At 41.0% G+C, this 21,233-nt stretch overlaps 1 protein-coding gene across 1 annotated transcript in view; it reads left to right on the forward strand.

Moving 5' to 3' along the window:
* The window catches only part of NBAS (NBAS subunit of NRZ tethering complex), a 407,958-nt gene that overhangs the window by 368,252 nt on the left and 18,473 nt on the right, over window positions 1-21,233 (forward strand). The window contains exons 50-51 of the mRNA XM_084622071.1: window positions 11,487-11,631; window positions 20,775-20,903. Coding sequence (XP_084478197.1) covers window positions 11,487-11,631; window positions 20,775-20,903 — 274 coding nt within the window. The remainder of the gene's footprint in view (window positions 1-11,486; window positions 11,632-20,774; window positions 20,904-21,233) is intronic.

The following is a 21,233-nucleotide window of genomic DNA, read 5'->3' on the forward strand; positions in this document are numbered from 1 at the left end:
ACCTGCCAAGTAAACAGTGATTTTATTGTCATCGTTTTCATATTATTTTATAACGTTGACAATCCAATTGAAATTTCAGTCCATTATAGTGAAACAGATGTTATTGTTACTATTAGCTATTCTTTCTTTCTTTATGAAGGAGGATTAGACTTAGACATTGGGACTCTTCTAAAGCTCTTCTTTCCCCAGCAGAAGGGTGTTTGTATTTATATCTCCTAAAATGACATCTCCAAATAATTGTTCATTGTTATAAGGCTTTTCAAAAACAAATCACTTTGGAGGTTGGCGGTTTCCTCAAGCCATTCCTCAAGCCAATTTTGAGAAGGGACTCCCTATGCACCTCTTTGGTCTCCTGATCTCAGGATCAGTGGCAACACAGCTAGCTCAGCAGCCATATTGAGACTGGTTCCAAGCCAGCACCTGCTCTCTGCATGACTCTTCCACAGTATTATTGAATTTTTCATCTTTACTCATAATTTAGACCTTGCTATAGAGGGAAGTGATCTTCCCCTGATTTGACAGAGATGCTAAAGGTGGCTACAGCTACGAAGAAATATTCCACATTGCCATCCAATGCTTTTTCCTGTTATTTTGCTTCACAATGCACAGCAGAGGCTAAAAGTGTCAGGGCCCTTAGTTCATTCATACTGTGTGTTCTATTCATTTTATCCTCTATTCCTGAAGACCAACTTCCCAATCTTATTTCCCACCTGTTCATAACTTGATTCAGTACAGCATCTAAATTTGCTCCATGTTTGTTATACTCATTCCTCTCTTTAACAATGCAGATTGGCCCAGAAAAAGAGAAGGATAAAAACAATACAGGTTAAATTATATTCTCTTCCCATCTAATGATCAACCAAACCCCAGTGGTTTGGAGGTTTGTCTTAATCTCAGTTAGGGTCTGAAGGTTAGACACCTGCATAAATTATACAAATCTTTTAAGTCTAAATAAATTAGGACTTGAAAACAACTGATAGCTGGTATTTTGACAAAGAAATCAGCAGCATTGTGAAGGAATGGGGAAGGGGGCGAGCTGAATTAACTATCAGCCTCACATTTAATTTGAATCAATGGAAATGTCAGAATGATTGAAGCTTATGTATTCATGGTAGGAATGAGCCTGCCCAGGGTTTGTAATAGAAAATTGGAACCTTTTTCTAAAGCCCTACTTCAGCGCCCATCGAGGTCTTTTTTGAATACCAGTTGATTCAAAGTCCTACAGTTTGATTTTCAGAGGTGCCAAACTCCTGCAGTTCCCGTTGACTTTATATATTATTAGGGATGCAATGTAACAGGAGAGAGCAAAAGCAGAAATTGCAATTGCACTGGAGACAGAAATCAATGGTCTGTGAATTCCACACCATTAACAGAAATATACATCTGTATGCAGTTTTACAACAGTCACCTACAAGCATAGAAATAGCTGCCAACAAGCACTGTGCAATCTTCTAAGATAGATAGTTACCAACCTTTCCAAAATTTCTGCAGGCTGGTTACCAGGAGACTTGTGATGTTTGACTGATCGTTAGCTAGCTGACCAGTAAATTAAAACCGCACCTGTGCATCCCAGATTTTCTGTCATGAACTTCAGAGTTTATCCCATGATTAGATTCTTTTTAAATGATTTCCCAGAAATGGTCAAATATAAGTCAAAAATAACTATTTCTTTTATTAAACAAGTTATTTTAAAGCAGGGGTGGCCAACCTGAGCTTGAGAAGGAGCCAGCATTTATGAATGTACATTGCCAAAGAGCCACAGTAATACATCAGCAGCCCCCGATCAGCTCCACCTCCCCACCCTGCTTCCAGCACCTCCCCCTCCCTCCCCACACCTCCTGATCAGCTGTTTTGTGCAGGAGGCTCTGGGGGGAGGGAAGGGAGAGGAATGAGGACATGGCAGGCTCAGGGGAGGGGGCAGGAAGATGTGGAGTGGGCGCAGAGCCAGGGGTTGAGTAGTGAGCACTCCCTGGCACATTGGAAAGTTGGCGCCTGTACTCCAGCCCTGGAGTTGGTGCCTATACAAGGAGCCGCATATTAACTTCTGAAGGGCCGTGTGTGGCTCCGGAGCCACAGGTTGGCCACCCCTGTTTTAAAGAAAAATAACAAAAATTGCTAGACTTGTTACCTTAAAGAGTTTTTGGCTCCTAAAAATTAAAAACAAATCATAATTATTATATCTCTGCCATTAGTCTATTAAATATGTGAAAAGAACTTACCCTCTTTATTTTTTTTCACAGGATGAATATGTTTGATACTAAAGGATGAACTCAAACTAATCCTGGTTTTCATCATTTTACAATCAGCAAATTGTCATTTTGTTATTACATTTTATTTAAAATTAGATTTAAATAATATAGATTATATTTTTTTTAAATTTCAATTCTTAACTATTAACATTAATAACTATCCTGAATTAAAGCTCTTCCCATTAAGAACATAAGAATGGCCATAGTGGGTCATAGAATCATAGAATATCAGGGTTGGAAGGGACCACAGAAGGTCATCTAGTCCAACCCCCTGCTCGAAGCAGGACCAATTCCCAGTTAAATCATCCCAGCCAGGGCTTTGTCAAGCCTGACCTTAAAAACCTCTAAGGAAGGAGATTCTACCACCTCCCTAGGTAACGCATTCCAGTGTTTCACCACCCTCTTAGTGAAAAAGTTTTTCCTAATATCCAATCTAAACCTCCCCCACTGCAACTTGAGACCATTACTCCTCGTTCTGTCATCTGCTACCATTGAGAACAGTCTGGAGCCATCCTCTTTGGAACCCCCTTTCAGGTAGTTGAAAGCAGCTATCAAATCCCCCCTCATTCTTCTCTTCTGCAGGCTAAACAAGCCCAGCTCCCTCGGCCTCTCCTCATAACTCATGTGTTCCAGTCCCCTAATCATTTTTGTTGCCCTTCGCTGGACTCTCTCCAATTTATCTACATCCTTCTTGAAGTGTGGGGCCCAAAACTGGACACAGTACTCCAGATGAGGCCTCACCAATGTCTACCAAAGTTCTGACCAAAGGGTCAGACCAAAGTTCCATCTAGCCCAGTATCCTATCTTCCGACAGTGGCCAATGCCAGGTGCCCCAGAGGGAATGAACAGAACAGATAATCGTCAAGTGATCCATCCCGTCGCCCATTCCCAGCTTCTGGCAAACAGCAGCTAGGGACACCATCCCTGCCCAGCCTGGCTAATAGTCATTGATGGACCTATCCTCCATGAATTTATCTATTTTTTTCTTGAACCCTGTTATAGTCTTGGCCTTCATAACAACCTCTGGCAAGGAGTTTCACAGGTTGACTGTGCGTTGTGTGAAAAAAAACTTCCTTTTGTTTGTTTTAAACCTGCTGCCTATTAATTTCATTTGGTGACCCCTAGTTCTTGTGTTATGAGAAGTAGTAAATAACACTTCCTTATCTACTTTCTCTAAACCAGTCATGATTTTATAGACCTCTATCATATCCTTCCTTAGTCATCTTTTTTCCTAGCTGAAAAGTCCCAGTCTTATTAATCTCTCCTCATATAGCAGCTGTTCCATACTCCTAATAATTTTTGTTGCCCTTCTTTGAACCTTTTCCAAGTGCAATATATTTTTTTGAGATGAGGCGACCACATCTGCACGCAGTATTCAAGATGTGGGCAAACCATGGATTTATATAGAGGCAATATGATATTTTCTGTCTTATTATCTATCCCTTTCTTAACGATTCTCAACATTCTGTTAGCTTTTTTGATTGCCGCTGCACATTGAGTGGATGTTTTCAGAGAACTATCCACAATGACTCCAAGATCTCTTTTTTGAGTGGTAACAACTAATTTACACCCCATCGTTTTATATGTATAGTTGGGATTATATTCTCCAATGTGCATTACTTTGCATTTGTCAAAATTGAATTTAATCTGCCATTTTGTTGCCCAGTCACCTAGTTTTGAGAGATCCTTTTGTAGCTCTTCGCAGTCTGCTTGGGACTTAACTATCTTGAATAGTCTTGTATCATCTGCAAATTTTGCCACCTCACTGTTTACCCCTTTTTCCAGATCATTTATGAATATCTTGAATAGGACTGGGCCCTATACACACCCCTGGGGGACACCAGTATTTACCTCTCTCCATTCTAAAAATTGACCATTTATTCCTACCCTTTGTTTCCTATCTTTTAACCAATTACCAATCCATGAGAGAACCTTCCCTCTTATCCCATGACTGCTTACTTTGCTTAAGAGCCTTTGGTTAGGGACCTTGTCAAAGGCTTTCTGAAAATCTAAATACACTGTATCAACTGGATCCCCCTTGTCCACATGCTTATTGACCCCCTCAAAGAATTCTAGTAGATTGGTGAAGCATGATTTCCCTTTACAAAAACCATGTTGACTATTCCCCAACAAATTATGTTAATCTATGTATCTAATCATTTTGTTCTTTACTATAGTTTCAACCAGTTTGCCTAGTAATGAAGTCAGGCTTAGCAGCCTGTAATTGCCAGGGTCACCTCTGGAGCCCTTTTTAAAAATTTGCATCACATTAGCTATCCTCCAGTCATTTGTACAGAAGGTGATTTAAATGATAGGTTATAGACGACAGTTAGTAGTCCTGCAATTTCACATTTGAGTTCCTTCAAAACTCTTGGGTGAATACCATCTGGTCCTGATCAATTATTGCTGTATCGTTTATCTGTTTGTTCCGTTTGTTTTATTTTTTAACAAGGTAGGTCATCCATCCCCAATCACAATCCAGCACTTGACAATCAAACACCTGGGAAAGTATATCTGATTAACACAGTCATCATAGAGAAAACTGATGATGCTGTGTAAACAAGTGTCACATTCATGGCCAAAGCAATGAAATGTTAATGTCTTTCAGGTTAAAAAAAAAATAGGAAACACACAAATATTTTTCCCTTTATGAATTTGAAACTGATTATACTTATAGATCATGCAACAAAGGGAAGATGAAAGTCAAATGATAAATTCTGTTTGGTAATGTCAAATTCTTACTAACCGAATAATGCCTTTGTGATCCTCCAACTCCCAACCGGCTTTTAATACAAAACTGGACAAAATGCTTGAGAATATGCTAGAGAGAACAATGGGTCTTTATGTCCTTATATGGCTATTACATCTGTAACCTAATGAGTTCTATAATATTGGGAAGAGTTAGCACAGGACTAGACATGTATCTTAGCAGCAAGCCTTTACAAAGACATGGGAAAATTTAGAGTCCTAGTTCTGGTTTCTGTTCATTTCTTGTTTTAAATTCTTCCACACGTTGAAGGGTGACTTTTTTTTTCCATTAGGGGAAGGAAACAAAATAGAGTTTTTCTTCATTTACTAAGGAGACAGCACCTATAAAGTTTAAAAAAAACAAACATTCAGGACAGAAAGAATCATAAGCAGGAGACAGATCCGGCAGCAGAAGCTTGTTGTCGCCAATCCCTCAATTTGAGGATGATCTCTACCCCAGATTTACATATGGGTCCTGAGATGACTCAGGAGTCCGATCCTGGAATCACAGCATAAGCTATTAATTTAGCCAGTGACAATGATGGAGCTGCAGCATTCTTCCTCTGTCTCTCTTGTGGGTTATGCAGCATCTGCTCTACACAGTCTGGCATCATGGTTTTCTATATTAACTACTATGCGTAGGTTTGACCCAGGAGGTTGGAAGAAGAGAAGGGGAGGGACTGTACTGATAGCAGCAAGGCTTGCAGCAGTGAATGCTCATTGACTATGACTGATTAAAATACTTTAATTAAGTTGTCAAGAAAGAATAAAGATAATGGGTTTTAGTCATTTCTCACTCAAATGTAACTATTACTAGTATCTATCTGTTACACAGATCAGGATAGAATAGCCTCTTCACCTGAAGCCAGTATTTCTCATCTTTCACTAGACATTGTGAGTCTATTGCTTGGGCTGTGTTTCTGCCTGATTCTTTTGATATGAGCTGTTTAGTTCTTTTCGTTGGTTAAGTTCTTTTCGTTGGTTCTTTCGTTAGTTCTTTTCGTAATTGGAGCTGTACAATTACTACTTATGATCCATGATTGTATTTTTTACCAATTGCCACCCAATAGCAACATTAACAATGCAAGGTTTCCAAGGTACCTCCCAGTTGCTGTTTTAAACAGCATGTATGCCAGTAGGTACCTTGTGAGTGACTTGATTTATAATGAATCCAATTCCAGTGGGTATCAGTCGATCATACTATGGTTTTTCATTTTAGTTTGAATTAGTTTTGAAAACTTCCTGTGTAATTGGAAGATAGGTTCAAAGACATATAAACCCTTTTCCTGCTTTCCACTGCTAATATGAGGAGGTCATATTTTTCTCCATCTCTGTCTCTTGACTGTGGCAAATATATCTGTTGGCAAAAGTTGATTCTTCAAGATCAAGGCTGAGATATTGCTCTGTGCTTTGAAGAGGTGTAGCACAGAACTTACAGTCTAGGACAGGGGTGGGCAAACTACGGTCCACAGGCTGGATCCGGCCCCTCAGGGCTTTGGATTTGGGCCATGGGATTGCCCCACGTGGTGCCGCAGGCCCCGCGCCGTTCTCAAAAGCAGCTGGCACCACGTCCCTGGGCGTTGCTCTTGTCTCCAGGCACCGCTCCCCACAGCTCCCATTGGCTGGGAACGGGGAACCATGGCCAATGGGAGCTTTGGGGGAGGTACCTTGAGGCGTAGCAAGGGCAGCGTGCGGAGCCCTGTGCCCCCCCGTCCCTCAGGGGCCACGCAGGGATCTGGTTCCAGCCACTTCCCAGAGCGGCACAGCATGGGGCCAGGACAGGCATGGAGGGAGCCTGCCCTGGCCCTGGTGCGCGCTGCTACCACCCCAGAGCCACTTTAGGTAAGCGGCGCTGGGCTGGAGCATGAACCCCTCCTGCAGCCTGCCCCCCAACTCCCTGCCCCAAGCCCCCTGCTTGCACCTCACACCCTTCCTGCACCCCAACTCCCTACCCTGAGCCCCTGTTGCACCATGCACCCCTCCTGCACCCCAACCTCCTGCCTTGAGCTCCCTCCCACAGTCCGCTCCTCTGCCTTGAGCCCCCTCATGCACCCTGCACCCCTCCTCTGCCCCAAACCCTTGCCCTGACCCCATTCCTGCACACTGCACTCCCTCCCGCACCCCTGCCCCAGCCCTACATAGAATTTCCCCATCCAGATGTGGCCTTCGGCCCAAAAAATTTACTCACCCCTGGTCTAGGGGCAGAGGGGCCTGTGGTGGTTTTAAGCCACCTTTGTGCCCCTCTGGTGGTCTGTCTAAGTTATGACAGCCTGTCCCCAGCTGCATGCGAGTTGCAGCACTTCCCAGAATCTCTGTAGTACTACATGCTACAGCTCTGTTCCCAACACACTCTTCCCACCCCCAGCACACCTTCTAAGGCAAGGCCAGTACGGGGGTCCTTGGAAGATAACATACAGCTGCCTTCCTCAGTTCCGAGATCAAAGGAATCCTCCCCCCATGCAGAACTGGTTTTGGAGCCCCTTTACGCTCCTCCATTCCTTTTCCCAACAGAGAGGGGTGAGGATCTCACCAAATGAGTATGCACTGTATCGGTGGGGGGAGACTCTTATCATAATTTTTATGGGACCAATGTGTGCTAGATACTTTACAGGCACAGATATTTCCTTCAAAGAGTTTACAATCTAAATGTAATTTTTGCTCCTCAGAAGTGCTGAGTGCTTGGAGTTCCCATTGACCTCAGTGTGGTACTTAACATCTCCAAAACTTAGGTCATTTATAGAGGTGCCTAAAAGTAGATGGATTAGAGCTTGAAATCTTTGGCATAATCTGACTGAGACATTGACCCGATGGTCATAAATCATGATATTTTGCTATTCCTGTTATGAAAAACCACGGTTACACGACATAGAATCATAGAATATCAGGGTTGGAAGGGACCTCAGTAGGTCATCTAGTCCAACCCCCTGATCAAAAGCAGGACCCATCCCCAATTAAATCATCCCAGCCAGGGCTTTGTCAAGCCTGACCTTAAAAACTTCTAAGGAAGGAGATTCCACCACCTCCCTAGGCAACGCATTCCAGTGTTTCACCACCCTCCTAGTGAAAAAGTTTTTCCTAATATCCAACCTAAACCTCCCCCACTGCAACTTGAGACCATTACTCCTTGTCCTGTCCTCTTCCACCACTGAAAATAGTCTAGAACCATCCTCTCTGGAACCACCTCTCAGGTAGTTGAAAGCAGCTATCAAATCCCCCCTCATTCTTCTCTTCCGCAGACTAAACAATCCCAGTTCCCTCAGCCTCTCCTCATAAGTCATGTGTTCCAGACCCCTAATCATTTTTGTTGCCCTTCTCTGGACTCTTTCCAATTTATCCACATCCTTCTTGTAGTGTGGGGCCCAAAACTGGACACAGTACTCCAGATGAGGCCTCACCAATGTCGAATAGAGGGGGACGATCACGTCCCTCGATCTGCTCGCTATGCCCATACTTATACATCCCAAAATGCCATTGGCCTTCTTGGCAACAAGGGCACACTGCTGACTCATATCCAGTTTCTCGTCCACTGTCACCCCTAGGTCCTTTTCTGCAGAACTGCTGCCTAGCCATTTGGTCCCTAGTCTGTAGCTGTGCATTGGGTTCTTCCTTCCTAAGTGCAGGACCCTGCACTTATCCTTATTGAACCTCATCAGATTTCTTTTGGCCCAATCCTCCAATTTGTCTAGGTCCCTCTGTATCCTATCCCTGCCCTCCAGCGTATCTACCACTCCTCCCAGTTTAGTAGCATCCGCAAATTTGCTGAGAGTGCAATCCACACCATCCTCCAGATCATTTATGAAGATATTGAACAAAAACGGCCCCAGGACCGACCCCTGGGGCACTCTGCTAGATATCGGCTGCCAACTAGACATGGAGCCATTTATCACTACCCGTTGAGCCCGACAATCTAGCCAACTTTCTACCCACCTTATAGTACATTCATCCAGCCCATACTTCTTTAACTTGCTGACAAGTATACTGTGGGAGACCATGTCAAAAGCTTTGCTAAAGTCAAGATACAATACATCCACTGCTTTCCTTTCATCCACAGAACCAGTAATCTCATCATAGAAGGCGATTAGATAAGTCAGGCATGACCTTCCCTTGGTGAATCCATGCTGATTGTTCCTGATCACTTTCCTCTCATGTAAGTGCTTCAGGATTGATTCTTTGAGGACCTGCTCCATGATTTTTCCGGGGACTGAGGTGAGGCTGACTGGCCTGTAGTTCCCAGGATCCTCCTCCTTCCCTTTTTTAAAGATTGGCACTACATTAGCCTTTTTCCAGTCATCCGGGACTTCCCCCTTTTGCCACGAGTTTTCAAAGATAATGGCCAATGGCTCTGCAATCACAGCCGCCAGTTCCTTTAGCACTCTCGGATGCAACTTGTCCGGCCCCATGGACTTGTGCACGTCCAGCTTTTGTAAATAGTCCCTAACCACCTCTTTCTCCACAGAGGGCTGGCCATCTATTCCCCATGTTGTGATTCCCAGCGCAGCAGTCTGGGAGCTGACCTTGTTCGTGAAGACAGAGGCAAAAAAAGCATTGAGTACATTAGCTTTTTCCACATCCTCTGTCACTAGGTTGCCTCCCTCATTCAGTAAGGGGCCCACACTTTCCTTGGCTTTCTTCTTGTTGCCAACATACCTGAAGAAACCCTTCTTGTTACTCTTAATATCTCTCGCTAGCTGCAGCTCCAGGTGCGATTTGGCCCTCCTAATTTCATTCCTACATGCCCGAGCAATATTTTTATTAACAATCTAAAGTGAATGTGAGCTTTTTTCTAATCTCCTCCTTAATTGCATTGTCATTCATTAGTACTTCATGTCGGTAGCTGCCATTTAAAAAGTCAGCATTTTTCAACACTTCCCACACAGTGGTATCTTTATCCATGTTTTTGCCTTAGACTGAGACTAGGTAATAGCTCTGGTAGATATATCTCATGGCACATGTTGACTTTGGAACAATAACCATTGTTCATAATTCTGTGCAGAAAAAAAGGGTATTTGGGGTCGAATTTTAAATGTGTAACAGGTGTATCTGATTGGCATTCAGCAGTAGTTCTGAAAGCACTTCACAATCTATGAGAGCTAGATGGTGGGTATTTATTTATTTATTTATTAATAGCCAGTTGCATATGTACATGTGTCATAAATATAAAGGGAAGAGTAAACCCCTTTAAAATCCCTCCTGGCCAGAGGAAAACTTCTCTCACCTGTAAAGGGTTAAGAAGCTAAACTGGCTTTACTGGCACCTGACCAAAATGACCAATGAGGAGACGAGATACTTTCAAAAGCTGGGAGGAGGGAGAGAAACAAAGGGTCTCTGTCTGTCTTTATGGGTTTTTTTTTTGCCGGGGATAGACCAGGAATGGAGTCTTAGAACTTTTAGTAAGTAATCTAGCTAGGTATGTGTTAGATTATGATTTCTTTAAATGGCTGAGAAAAGAATTGTGCTGAATAGAATAACTATTTCTGTTTGTGTATCTTTTTTGTAACTTAAGGTTTTGCCTCGAGGGATTCTCTATGTTTTGAATCTAATTACCCTGTAAGGTATCTACCATCCTGATTTTACAGAGGGGATTTCTTTACTTCTATTTACTCCTATTTCTATTAAAAGTCTTCTTGTAAGAAAACTGAATGCTTTTTCATTGTTCTCAGATCCAAGGGTTTGGGTCTGTAGTCACCTAGGCAAATTGGTGAGGCTTTTTTACCAAACCTTGTCCAGGAAGTGGGGTGCAAGGTTTTGGGAAGTATTTGGGGGGAAAGACGTTTCCAAACAGCTCTTCCCCAGTAACCAGTATTTGTTTGGTGGTGGTAGCGGCCAATCCAAGGACAAAGGGTGGAATATTTTGTACCTTGGGGAAGTTTTGACCTAAGCTGGTAAAGAGAAGCTTAGGAGGTTTTCATGCAGGTCCCCACATCTTTACCCTAGCGTTCAGAGTGGGGGAGGAACCTTGACAACATGGTTCACCTCTTTACCCAATTTATATGTACTATTAATGGGGTTTGCAAGCAGAAAGGGTGCGTGTTTGTTTTTAACTATGTAACTATTCCTCCTATATTTACATATTTGGATCTGGGTGTTGATTTTTGTCAGTGATTTTGAGGTAAAGGTTTTTCATTGAAAAACCAGGAGCTGGATTATCTGATCACTGAGAGGGACTAAGAGGTCAGAATCTTGCTGAAACTACCAAATTAAGAATCCCACTTCCAATGAAAGGAAATTTTCAGCTGGTGTAAAGCCAGCAGTACCCACTCCTGTGCCAAACATTCTCCATGTTGGGTTTGGGAGAGAGAGCTCCATTATGCTAATTCACAGTTGCAATTTAGAGTAGTCCAAAGGCTGCTCTAAGTTACATGGAGCAGTTTTAGAATCACATCCCTACTTGGCCCCAGATCTTTTCACTTTTTCATACTATTATACCATGCTTTTATTTGCAATTTTTGAAATAGTTTTCTGAATTTTGTTTTCTTGTTTGTTTTTTAGCGCATACACGAGTAATAATCCATGGGTGAAACTAGGGACAGTCATGCTATCGAGATGCCCAACTGAGCAAAAAGAGAATATGGGAAATGAAATTTTGAAGATCTGTCGTTCTTTGTATGAGACTAAGCACATGCTCCCCGTAGAGGTGAGTTGTAACTTCAAGTACCTTGCAGATATACCTGCACCTTGTACAGTGGATGCAGTATCACTATTAAAGCTCCTTATATAGCTTCACTGGCCGCACTTGAGTACTATTTGGCAAAAACTATTAAAGATAAACACCAGTAACTTGCCACTTCTCAAACATAGAAAGTTGTCCATGAGGAGGTTCTGAAATATTTGGGCTTTAATTAGCTTTTATTTTACAAGCAGTTCTTCTTTACAAGTACTCTAGTATTCCCTCTTCCTAAATTAATTATGTGTATTCTCTTCCATACAAGCCTCTCTTATGTCCCAAAGTGCCACAGCATCTCGTACTGATGCATCATAGCCTAACCATACCAGGTTTAAAAAAATGATTAAAAATCTTCACACTTCTCTGGAATTATTCCCAGACATCTTCTTTTATTATCCTGATTCATCCTTTACAGTGAGATTCACATAACCACAGTCTTTGTTCCTGAAAATAGCCAACATGAAAATTATGTGCAGTGTAATGGAAACGGTTCAGAGGCTTCTTTTCACTTTAATACAAAACCAAGAAGTCTCTTGTAGAATTTGAAGGACAATACATTGTAAAACAAATGGGACACTTGTATTTATGCAGCTTAAAACCCACTTCTTGGACTTGCTGCCAAAAGAAGTCAGTAAAGCAGAGTGCCAAATATATTTTGTGGAGAGAGCCAAATTTAATTTTTAATTACAGTGCATGGGATAGACAAAGGGCCCGATGGTCATCATGAGTAATACTTTATATCACAAGTAGTTCTGATCAAAACCAGTGGGATTACTTCTGCAGGAAGGTACTATTCAATCTGATTAAGGGTGGCCAAACCAAAGTTAAGGTCCTAGGGTGGAATTTTCTAAAACATCTAAGTGACTTATGAACACAAATGTAATAGAAAATCAGGGTTCTACTACAGCAGATCTCCTCCTGATAGGAGGGTTACGCCAAGGTCAAACATCGATCATCTCTTTTTAGTTAATAAAGTTACTGTTGAATTCAGCATCAGTAAGGCCTGGTCTGTGCACAGTTTTTATACTGGTATGACTGTTTCAGTTAAAGGTGCAATTTTTTACCAATATAATTATACCAGTACAACCCTTAGTATGTGCATGTTATACCTTGTATAAAGGTGTCTTTATATTAGTGTAGCTTATTCTCCTCTCCATACGGAAATAAAGTGCCTTTATACTGATATAACACACTAGGAGGCTGAACTGCTTTAACTGTATCAGCATAGTTAAAAACAACATAACTTTTGTGCATAGCAGTTAAAGCAGTACAACTTTTGTGTATACAAACCTTTACTGTGGAAAAAGTAATGTAGGGTAATTTAAGAACCATTGCTAAAACTATTTGATCAAAACTTGCATTTTGCAGAATCTGTCACTGGAGCCTATTAAATACTTTGAGTGGGGAGAGAAGCATAGATCAGCTGCTTCTTTTAAAAAAAGATTGGCTAACTTTCTGACCACCAGTAGCATTTGTGGGTCTGAAGTCTAAAGACAATAATTGAAAAGGCATTTAAATGTCAGGATGTTCACTCATGACCGGGATGTTCACTGAGGTCAGGAAGAAATCTTTCTCTAAAGACACCATAATTGCAGGATTGCTGGAGGAACCAACTAGGAGCCATGCTCCTCTTGACCTGCTGCTCACAAACAGGGAAGAATTGGTAGGGGAAGTAGAAGTGGGTGGCAACCTGGGCAGCAGTGACCATGAGATGGTCGAGTTCAGGATCCTGACAAAAGGAAGAAAGGAGAGCAGCAGAATACAGACCCTGGATTTCAGAAAAGCAGACTCCGACTCCCTCAGGGAATGGATGGGCAGGATCCCCTGGGAGGCTTATATGAGAGGAAAAGGAGTCCTGGCTGTATTTTAAAGAAGCCTTATTGAGGGTGCAGGAACAAACTATCCCGATGTACAGAAGGAATAGCAAATATGGTAGGTGACGAGCTTGGCTTAACAGTGAAATCTTCGGTGAGCTTAAACACAAAAAGGAAGCTTTCAAGAAATGGAAACTTGGACAGATGACAAGGGAGGAGTATAAAAATATTGCTCGAACATGCAGAGGTGTACTCAGGAAGGCCAAAGCACAATTGGAGTTGCACCTAGCAAGGGATGTGAAGAGTAACAAGAAGGGTTTCTACAGGTATGTTAGCAACAAGAAGGTGGTCAGGAAAAGTGTGGGACCCTTACTGAATGGGGGAGGCAACCTAATGACAGATGATGGAAAAAACTGAAGTACTCAATGTTTTTTTGCCTCGGACTTCACAGACGAGATCAGCTCCCAGACTGCTGCAATGGGCAGCACAGTATGGGGAGAAGGTGACCAGCACTCAGTGGTGAAAGAACAGGTTAAGAACTATTTAGAAAAGCTAGACATGCCCAAGTCTATGGGGCCGGATCTAATGCATCCGAGGGTGCTAAGGGAGTTGGCTGATGTGATTGCAGAGCCATTGGCCATTATCTTTGAAAACTCTAGGCAATCCAAAGGGGGGGGGGGTATTGGACAATTGGAAAAAGGCAAATATAGTGCCCATCTTTAAAAAAGGGAATAAGGAGAATCTGGGGAACTAGGAGAAGGAGAAATGGTCTCAAGTTGCAGTGGGGAAGGTCTAGGTTGGATATTAGGAAAAACTATTTCACTAGGAGGGTGGTGAAGCACTGGAATGGGTTACATAGGGAGGTGGTGAATCTCCATCCTGAGAGGTTTTTAAGACCCATCTTGACAAAGCCTTGGCTGGGATGATTTAGTTGGGGTTCATCCTGCTTAGAGGATTGGACTGGATGACCTCCTGAGGTCTCTCTAAACTTGTATGATTGTCACTTCTGAGTCTTATGCCTCCAGGAGTGAAGATCTTAAGAGCTAGTAGACTTTCTTGCATGGCTCATGCTGAATGAAGAACACCCAGGTGTGAGAATTTTATGTGAAATCACAGTAGCAAAATTTACGAAGTGATTTTCCCTTCCTTCTGCACCAGTGCATATACAGTACAGCATTGATCAAATTGGCTAAGTGGGTTAAAAAAAGTCCTGCCTTTCACTGATGGCAACAACTAGTACCGGAAGCATATACTAGACGTAGAAGGCCTTGTAATGGCAACTTATAGTTTTTAATCAGATATGGTACTAGCATTACATTCAGAAATCCAGCTAAGGTTGTGTCTGTGTTTTCATTTTGTATTTCAACTGAAAATGTTTGCTCTTGGCTAAACCTCAGAATGCAAAGTCAGTACAAGAACAATCTTCTTATACAAATAATCATAAAATGTGTGTGGATGTTCTTGAATTATGTTTAAAAAAAACTCAAACATGTGTCTTTAAACATAAAATGTTCCAGGTTAGATATAGCCATTCCATAATGTAGGATAAGCTTCTTTAGAACCCAATTCAGGCACTGAAGCATGTACTTAACTTAAAGCACTTGAGTATTCCCACTGGGATATAAGCATGGGCTTAACATTAAGCATTTGCTTCAGTGCTTGGCTGAATTGGGACCTTAATTTTTAAGAAGGGTGTATTATTACTTCTATCTAAAATACATAAATAGTACCATTTTAAAATTAGTTGAATATGTATATGTGTATTACCAAGATTAATACTCCCAATGATTAAGGTACTAAATATGGCTTTACATGAAAGACTAACTATAAGGAATTATTGGGGCTTATATGTAATTCTTTTCAGCACCATGTGGTATTCTATGTAAAATTTTGCAAAGGATACAAGTTGATAATAAACATTTTTGTAGCTAAAATACCTGTTTGACCTGAAATTTATTTGTTGCAAGAATACTAATGTTAATACCTTTATTAACTGCATTTTCAAATTGACATAATCTGATGGCATTTTTTCTGTAATATTTTAAATCACTTCAATAAGAAAGCAAATTGTAATTCAACAGTTCAGTGTTTTAAAAACACCTTTTCATTTTCCAAGTCATTTGCTTTCCTAGTTATTTCCTAGAAATGCTCACTGTACCTAATTATGTTTAACAGTGCACTTAAATCATCTGCCTTTCCTTCTCTCCTCCTACCACCTTAAGGTACAAAAATGTGATTTTTTTTGGGGGGGGGGATTCTTTTGAGAGCTTTTTTTATAGTTATGTTGTTCCCTATGGCACTGCTTCTTCTCTTATGGTTTTGATGGGTTTTCAGATATCAAATGTTACCAGAACTATAAACTTGCTGTTACACTCAGGTTGTGCATCCTACAACCCTCAAAATTTATTTTTCCTAACATAAAGGGGTATCCATGGTGATAAATTGTGCTTTCCAGGCACAGAGGGACTTGTAGAATCATAAATTGCTAAGTTTGCATTCTGTAATCTCCTTAGTATGTTGCTGTTTGGCAGAAATGAAGGAGAAAATCAAAATATCAAAGGCTTAATGGGTGTAATATTTTTAATTTTGCCTCACCCTTTATAGTCTTTTCAATATTGCTCTTCACCTGTTCCTGTAATCTTAGTTCTCAGTGAAAGCAAAGCCTGTCAACTGCAGACTTAGCCATTGCTTAAGTTGATAAACACTTATGACACACTTCTGTCTATTCTTTGGCAACAAAAGACAAAATCTCCTCAGTGTGTTACAAACCTTTTGTTTTCTCGTTAGGCTCACCAACCTCTGCTTAGCTGCAATAATAAAAAAAAAAATGTGTTACTTGATATCCTAAGGAGAAGTTTAGTTGATAGCAAAGTGTACCAGGTTCTCAACTTTTGTCTGCTGAACTGCAGTGCAGGCAACTGGTGAATGCATTTGGAAGATGTTTTGCTAGTAGTCCTGTGTCTGCTGTTTTTTGTGTGTAAACTCTTTCCTGATTGGAGCTTTGCTGGTGATGCGCTAGTGTAGACGAGACAAAGACGTTTTTACTACTGTGTCATTTAGTCCGGCTCTGAACAGTGGAAGTTTGCAAGATTTTTTGATAACTACCATGAACTTTACCAAGCACAGTGTAATTTTATAGTTATGTTGCATTCTGAAGTATGCATCACAATTAAATTAATATTTTGCTGTCAGAAATGCAGTTGAGGAGGGTAACTGAAGAGTGCCTGAATTATCTGAAAACAAATTGGCTGGGAAAAAAGATGTCAATAGATACCGTACTTTAAGATCTCAATCCGTAACAGCAATCTCATGTATGTAATATGTATATAATACTCCAATTTATCATTTTCCATTTTTTTTTAAGTTAGAGGTGATATAACTACCCCAAGGATGTGACTACATTTAGCAGCACCTTTTGGGCACCAGATTAATCAAATTTGAACTTAAATGGTAAAAATTAAACATTTGAGTTCCCTTTTTACATTGTAAGCTCTTTGGGGCAGGTGCAATGTCTTTAAGTGTTTTTCTGAAGCACAGAGCATGTCTGTGGATGTCTAAAATGATATTGTAATAATATCTATGTTATATAATGCACAGACTAACCAGATAGAGTACTGTTGTTGTGTGATTTCCCTAATTGTTCTCACTAGAAACAAAGTATAGCGGGGAGGGATACAAGTAAACTATATCTTTGAACCTGGTCACTCTGGACAAGTTAGTTTGTTGTTCATAAAGGGAAAGTTATCATTTATTTTTTGAGGTAAAGTAATCCCTTTTTAAAATGGGTCAATAATTCATTTATACACCATAGTAGATTAATATATAAGATACATGTGTAAGATAAAGACTAATAAAGGTTCACATTGTTACTAAGCACAGTAGACCTAGATAAGGGTTTGGAAGTAATCCTACTCGGTGTTTTATTTTTTTAAGCATCATTTTCTGTTGCCAGCCTCAGTATGAGGACACACTATACCAAAATTGTAATGCCAGATAGTTCATGCAGGATAATAAAACATGGAAAATCATATTAAAATGGAGAAACTAATATATTGCATCAGAGCTCAGTAACAGACATTTAACAAGATTTTTGGGATAGCTTTACAGTGCTGGACTCTGATATAAGGAGCTGTTATATTCCTTCTTTATTTTATTCCACCTTTATGACTATATAACTGAGTTACAGAAATGTCACAGATGTGTTACCTTACATCTTATAAAAAGAACAGGAGTACTTATGGCACCTTAGAGACTAACAAATTTATTAGAGCATAAGCTTTCGTGGGCTACAGCCCACTTCATCGAATGCATAGAATGCAACATATAGTAAGTTTCAGAGTAACAGCCGTGTTAGTCTGTATTCGCAAAAAGAAAAGGAGTACTTGTGGCACCTTAGAGACTAACCAATTTATTTGAGCATGAGCTTTCGTGAGCTGCAGCTCACTTCATCGGATGCATACTGTGGAAACTGCAGAAGACATTATATATACACAGAGACCATGAAATAATACCTCCTTCCACCCCACTCTCCTGCTGGTAATAGCTTATCTAAAGTGATCATCAAGTTGGGCATTTCCAGCACAAATCCAGGTTTTCTCACCCTCCGCCCCGCCCAACACAAACTCACTCTCCTGCTGGTAATAGCCCATCCAAAGTGACCACTCTCTTTAAAATGTGTATGATAATCAAGGTGGGCCATTTCCAGCACAAATCCAGGTTTTCTCACCCCCCCACCCCCCTCCAAAAACCACACACACAAACTCACTCTCCTGCTGGTAATAGCTCATCCAAAGCGACCACTCTCCCTACAATGTGCATGATAATCAAGGTGGGCCATTTCCAGCACAAATCCAGGCTTTCTCACCCGCATGGCCCCACAGTATGCCAGCATTTTTATGGCTGACTTAGAACAACGCTTCCTCAGCTCTCGTCCCCTAACGCCTCTACTCTACTTGCGCTACATTGATGACATCTTCATCATCTGGACCCATGGAAAAGAAGCGCTTGAGGAATTCCGCCATGATTTCAACAATTTCCATCCCACCATCAACCTCAGCCTGGTCCAGTCCACACAAGAGATCCACTTCCTGGACACTACAGTGCTAATAAACAACGGTCACATAAACACCACCCTATACCGGAAACCTACTGACCGCTATTCCTACCTACATGCCTCCAGCTTTCACCCTGACCACACCACACGATCCATCGTCTACAGCCAAGCTCTGCGATACAACCACATTTGCTCCAACCCCTCAGACAGAGACAAACACCTACAAGATCTCTATCAAGCATTCTTACAACTACAGACAGCCCCCCAACCTGAAGCAAATACTCACCAACAACCACATACCACACAACAGAACCACTAACCCAGGAACCTATCCTTGCAACAAAGCCCGTTGCCAACTGTGCCCACATATCTATTCAGGGGACACCATCAAAGGGCCTAATAACATCAGCCACACTATCAGAGGCTCGTTCACCTGCACATCCACCAATGTGATATATGCCATCATGTGCCAGCAATGCCCCTCTGCCATGTACATTGGTCAAACTGGACAATCTCTACGTAAAAGAATAAATGGACACAAATCAGATGTCAAGAATTATAACATTCATAAACCAGTTGGAGAACACTTCAATCTCTCTGGTCACGCAATCACAGACATGAAGGTCGCTATCTTACAACAAAAAAACTTCAAATCCAGACTCCAGCGAGAAACTGCTGAATTGGAATTCATTTGCAAATTGGATACTATTAATTTAGGCTTAAATAGAGACTGGGAGTGGCTAAGTCATTATGCAAGGTAGCCTATATCCCCTTGTTTTTTTCTAACCCCCCTCCCCCCTCGACGTTCTGGTTAAACTTGGATTTATGCTGGAAATGGCCCACCCTGATTATCATGCACATTGTAAGGAGAGTGGTCCGTTTGGATGAGCTATTGCCAGCAGGACAGTGAGTTTGTGTGTGTGGTTTTTGGAGGGGGGTGGGGGGGGTGAGAAAACCTGGATTTGTGCTGGAAATGGCCCACCTTGATTATCATACACATTTTAAAGAGAGTGGTCACTTTGGATGGGCTATTACCAGCAGGAGAGTGAGTTTGTGTTGGGCGGGGCGGAGGGTGAGAAAACCTGGATTTGTGCTGGAAATGGCCCAACTTGATGATCACTTTAGATAAGCTATTACCAGCAGGAGAGTGGGGTGGAAGGAGGTATTATTTCATGGTCTCTGTGTATATATAATGTCTTCTGCAGTTTCCACAGTATGCATCCGATGAAGTGAGCTGTAGCTCACGAAAGCTCATGCTCAAATAAATTGGTTAGTCTCTAAGGTGCCACAAGTACTCCTTTTCTTTTAACATATAGTAAGATATAGATATATATACACATATATATGTACACATACAGATAAGTTGGAAATTACCATACAAACTGTGAGAGGCTAATCAGTTAAGATGAGCTATTATCAGCAGGAGAAAAAAACTTTTGTAGTGATAATCAGGATGGCCCATGTAGACAGTTGATAAGAAGATGTGAGTATACTTAACTTAAGGAAATAGATTCAATATGTGTAATTACCCAGCCACTCCCAGTCTCTATTCAAACCCAAGTTAATGGTATCTAGTTTGCATATTAGTTCAAGCTCAGCAGATTCTCATTGGAGTCTGTTTTTGAAGCTTTTGGTTGCAAAATTGCCACCCTTAAATCTTCTATTGAGTGGCCAGAGAGGTTGAAGTGTTCTCCTACTGGTTTGTATGGTAACTTCCAACTTATCTGTTTGTGTATGTGTGTGTATATATATATCTTATTATATGTTCCATTCTATGCATCCAATGAAGTGGGCTGTAGCCCACGAAAGCTTATGCTCTAATAAATTTGTTAGTCTCTAAGGTGCCACAAGTACTCCTTTTTTGCGATACAGACTAACACGGCTGCTACTCTGAAACCTTACATCTTGCAGTTTGCAGTGTTTCAGTGACCACAGCAAAAGTATTAGTCCCACAGAGAGCAGTGATTGCTCCATACTTCTTTCAGTAAAACTCTGTGAGGGTTGTAATAAGTATTCAGTGCTTTCCTTGTTTCTCAAACATTCTACTTAAAACCCTGTACTACATCCTTTTTTAATTTGTGCTTTCAAGTTTCCAAACCGGCTTCTTTCCACTGGGAAATTCATTTGTTTTAAAAGTTTTATTTCCATTTTGCATTTCACACAAGGTTTTTCATAAAATTTTGTGTGCATAATGTTACTAAGTATCTCCTGAGTTCTGACAGTCTGGGGTTACTTTTTGTTTTCAGTGTACAAAGGAATTATGTTTGCTGCTGCTTAACCAGTCTCTCCTGCTGCCATCCCTGAAACTGCTAGTAGAAAGCAAAGACCAAGATCTACATGCATTGGCACTGGAGCAGATAACAGCTGTTGCTAAGGTATGAGCAGTTCAATTAACTATCCTTCATAGTTTCAGGTAATAAAATAGCTTTTTTATCTTCATGTAGGAAGTAGAGTCTCTTGAGTGCGTTGTCATTATTAAGATTTTCTAAAGTTATTTTGTCTTCAGCCATAGGGCTGATAAAGATCCTTTATTCATTCAGAAGAACCCACAAACGCTGTTAATTTTAATTATCTGGCTACCCATTTGTAAGTTAATGTGGTGGAACAGAAACTGCTATGTTTTACAAAGTACATTTTTTGTAGGTCTTCATGTTTTAGTTCTTTTAAAATAACTTAATCCATAATATTGCATAAAACTTGCAATG

This window comes from Lepidochelys olivacea (assembly GCF_965140295.1).
Source record: "Lepidochelys olivacea isolate rLepOli2 genome assembly, chromosome: 3".
Lineage (NCBI taxonomy): Eukaryota > Metazoa > Chordata > Testudines > Cheloniidae > Lepidochelys > Lepidochelys olivacea.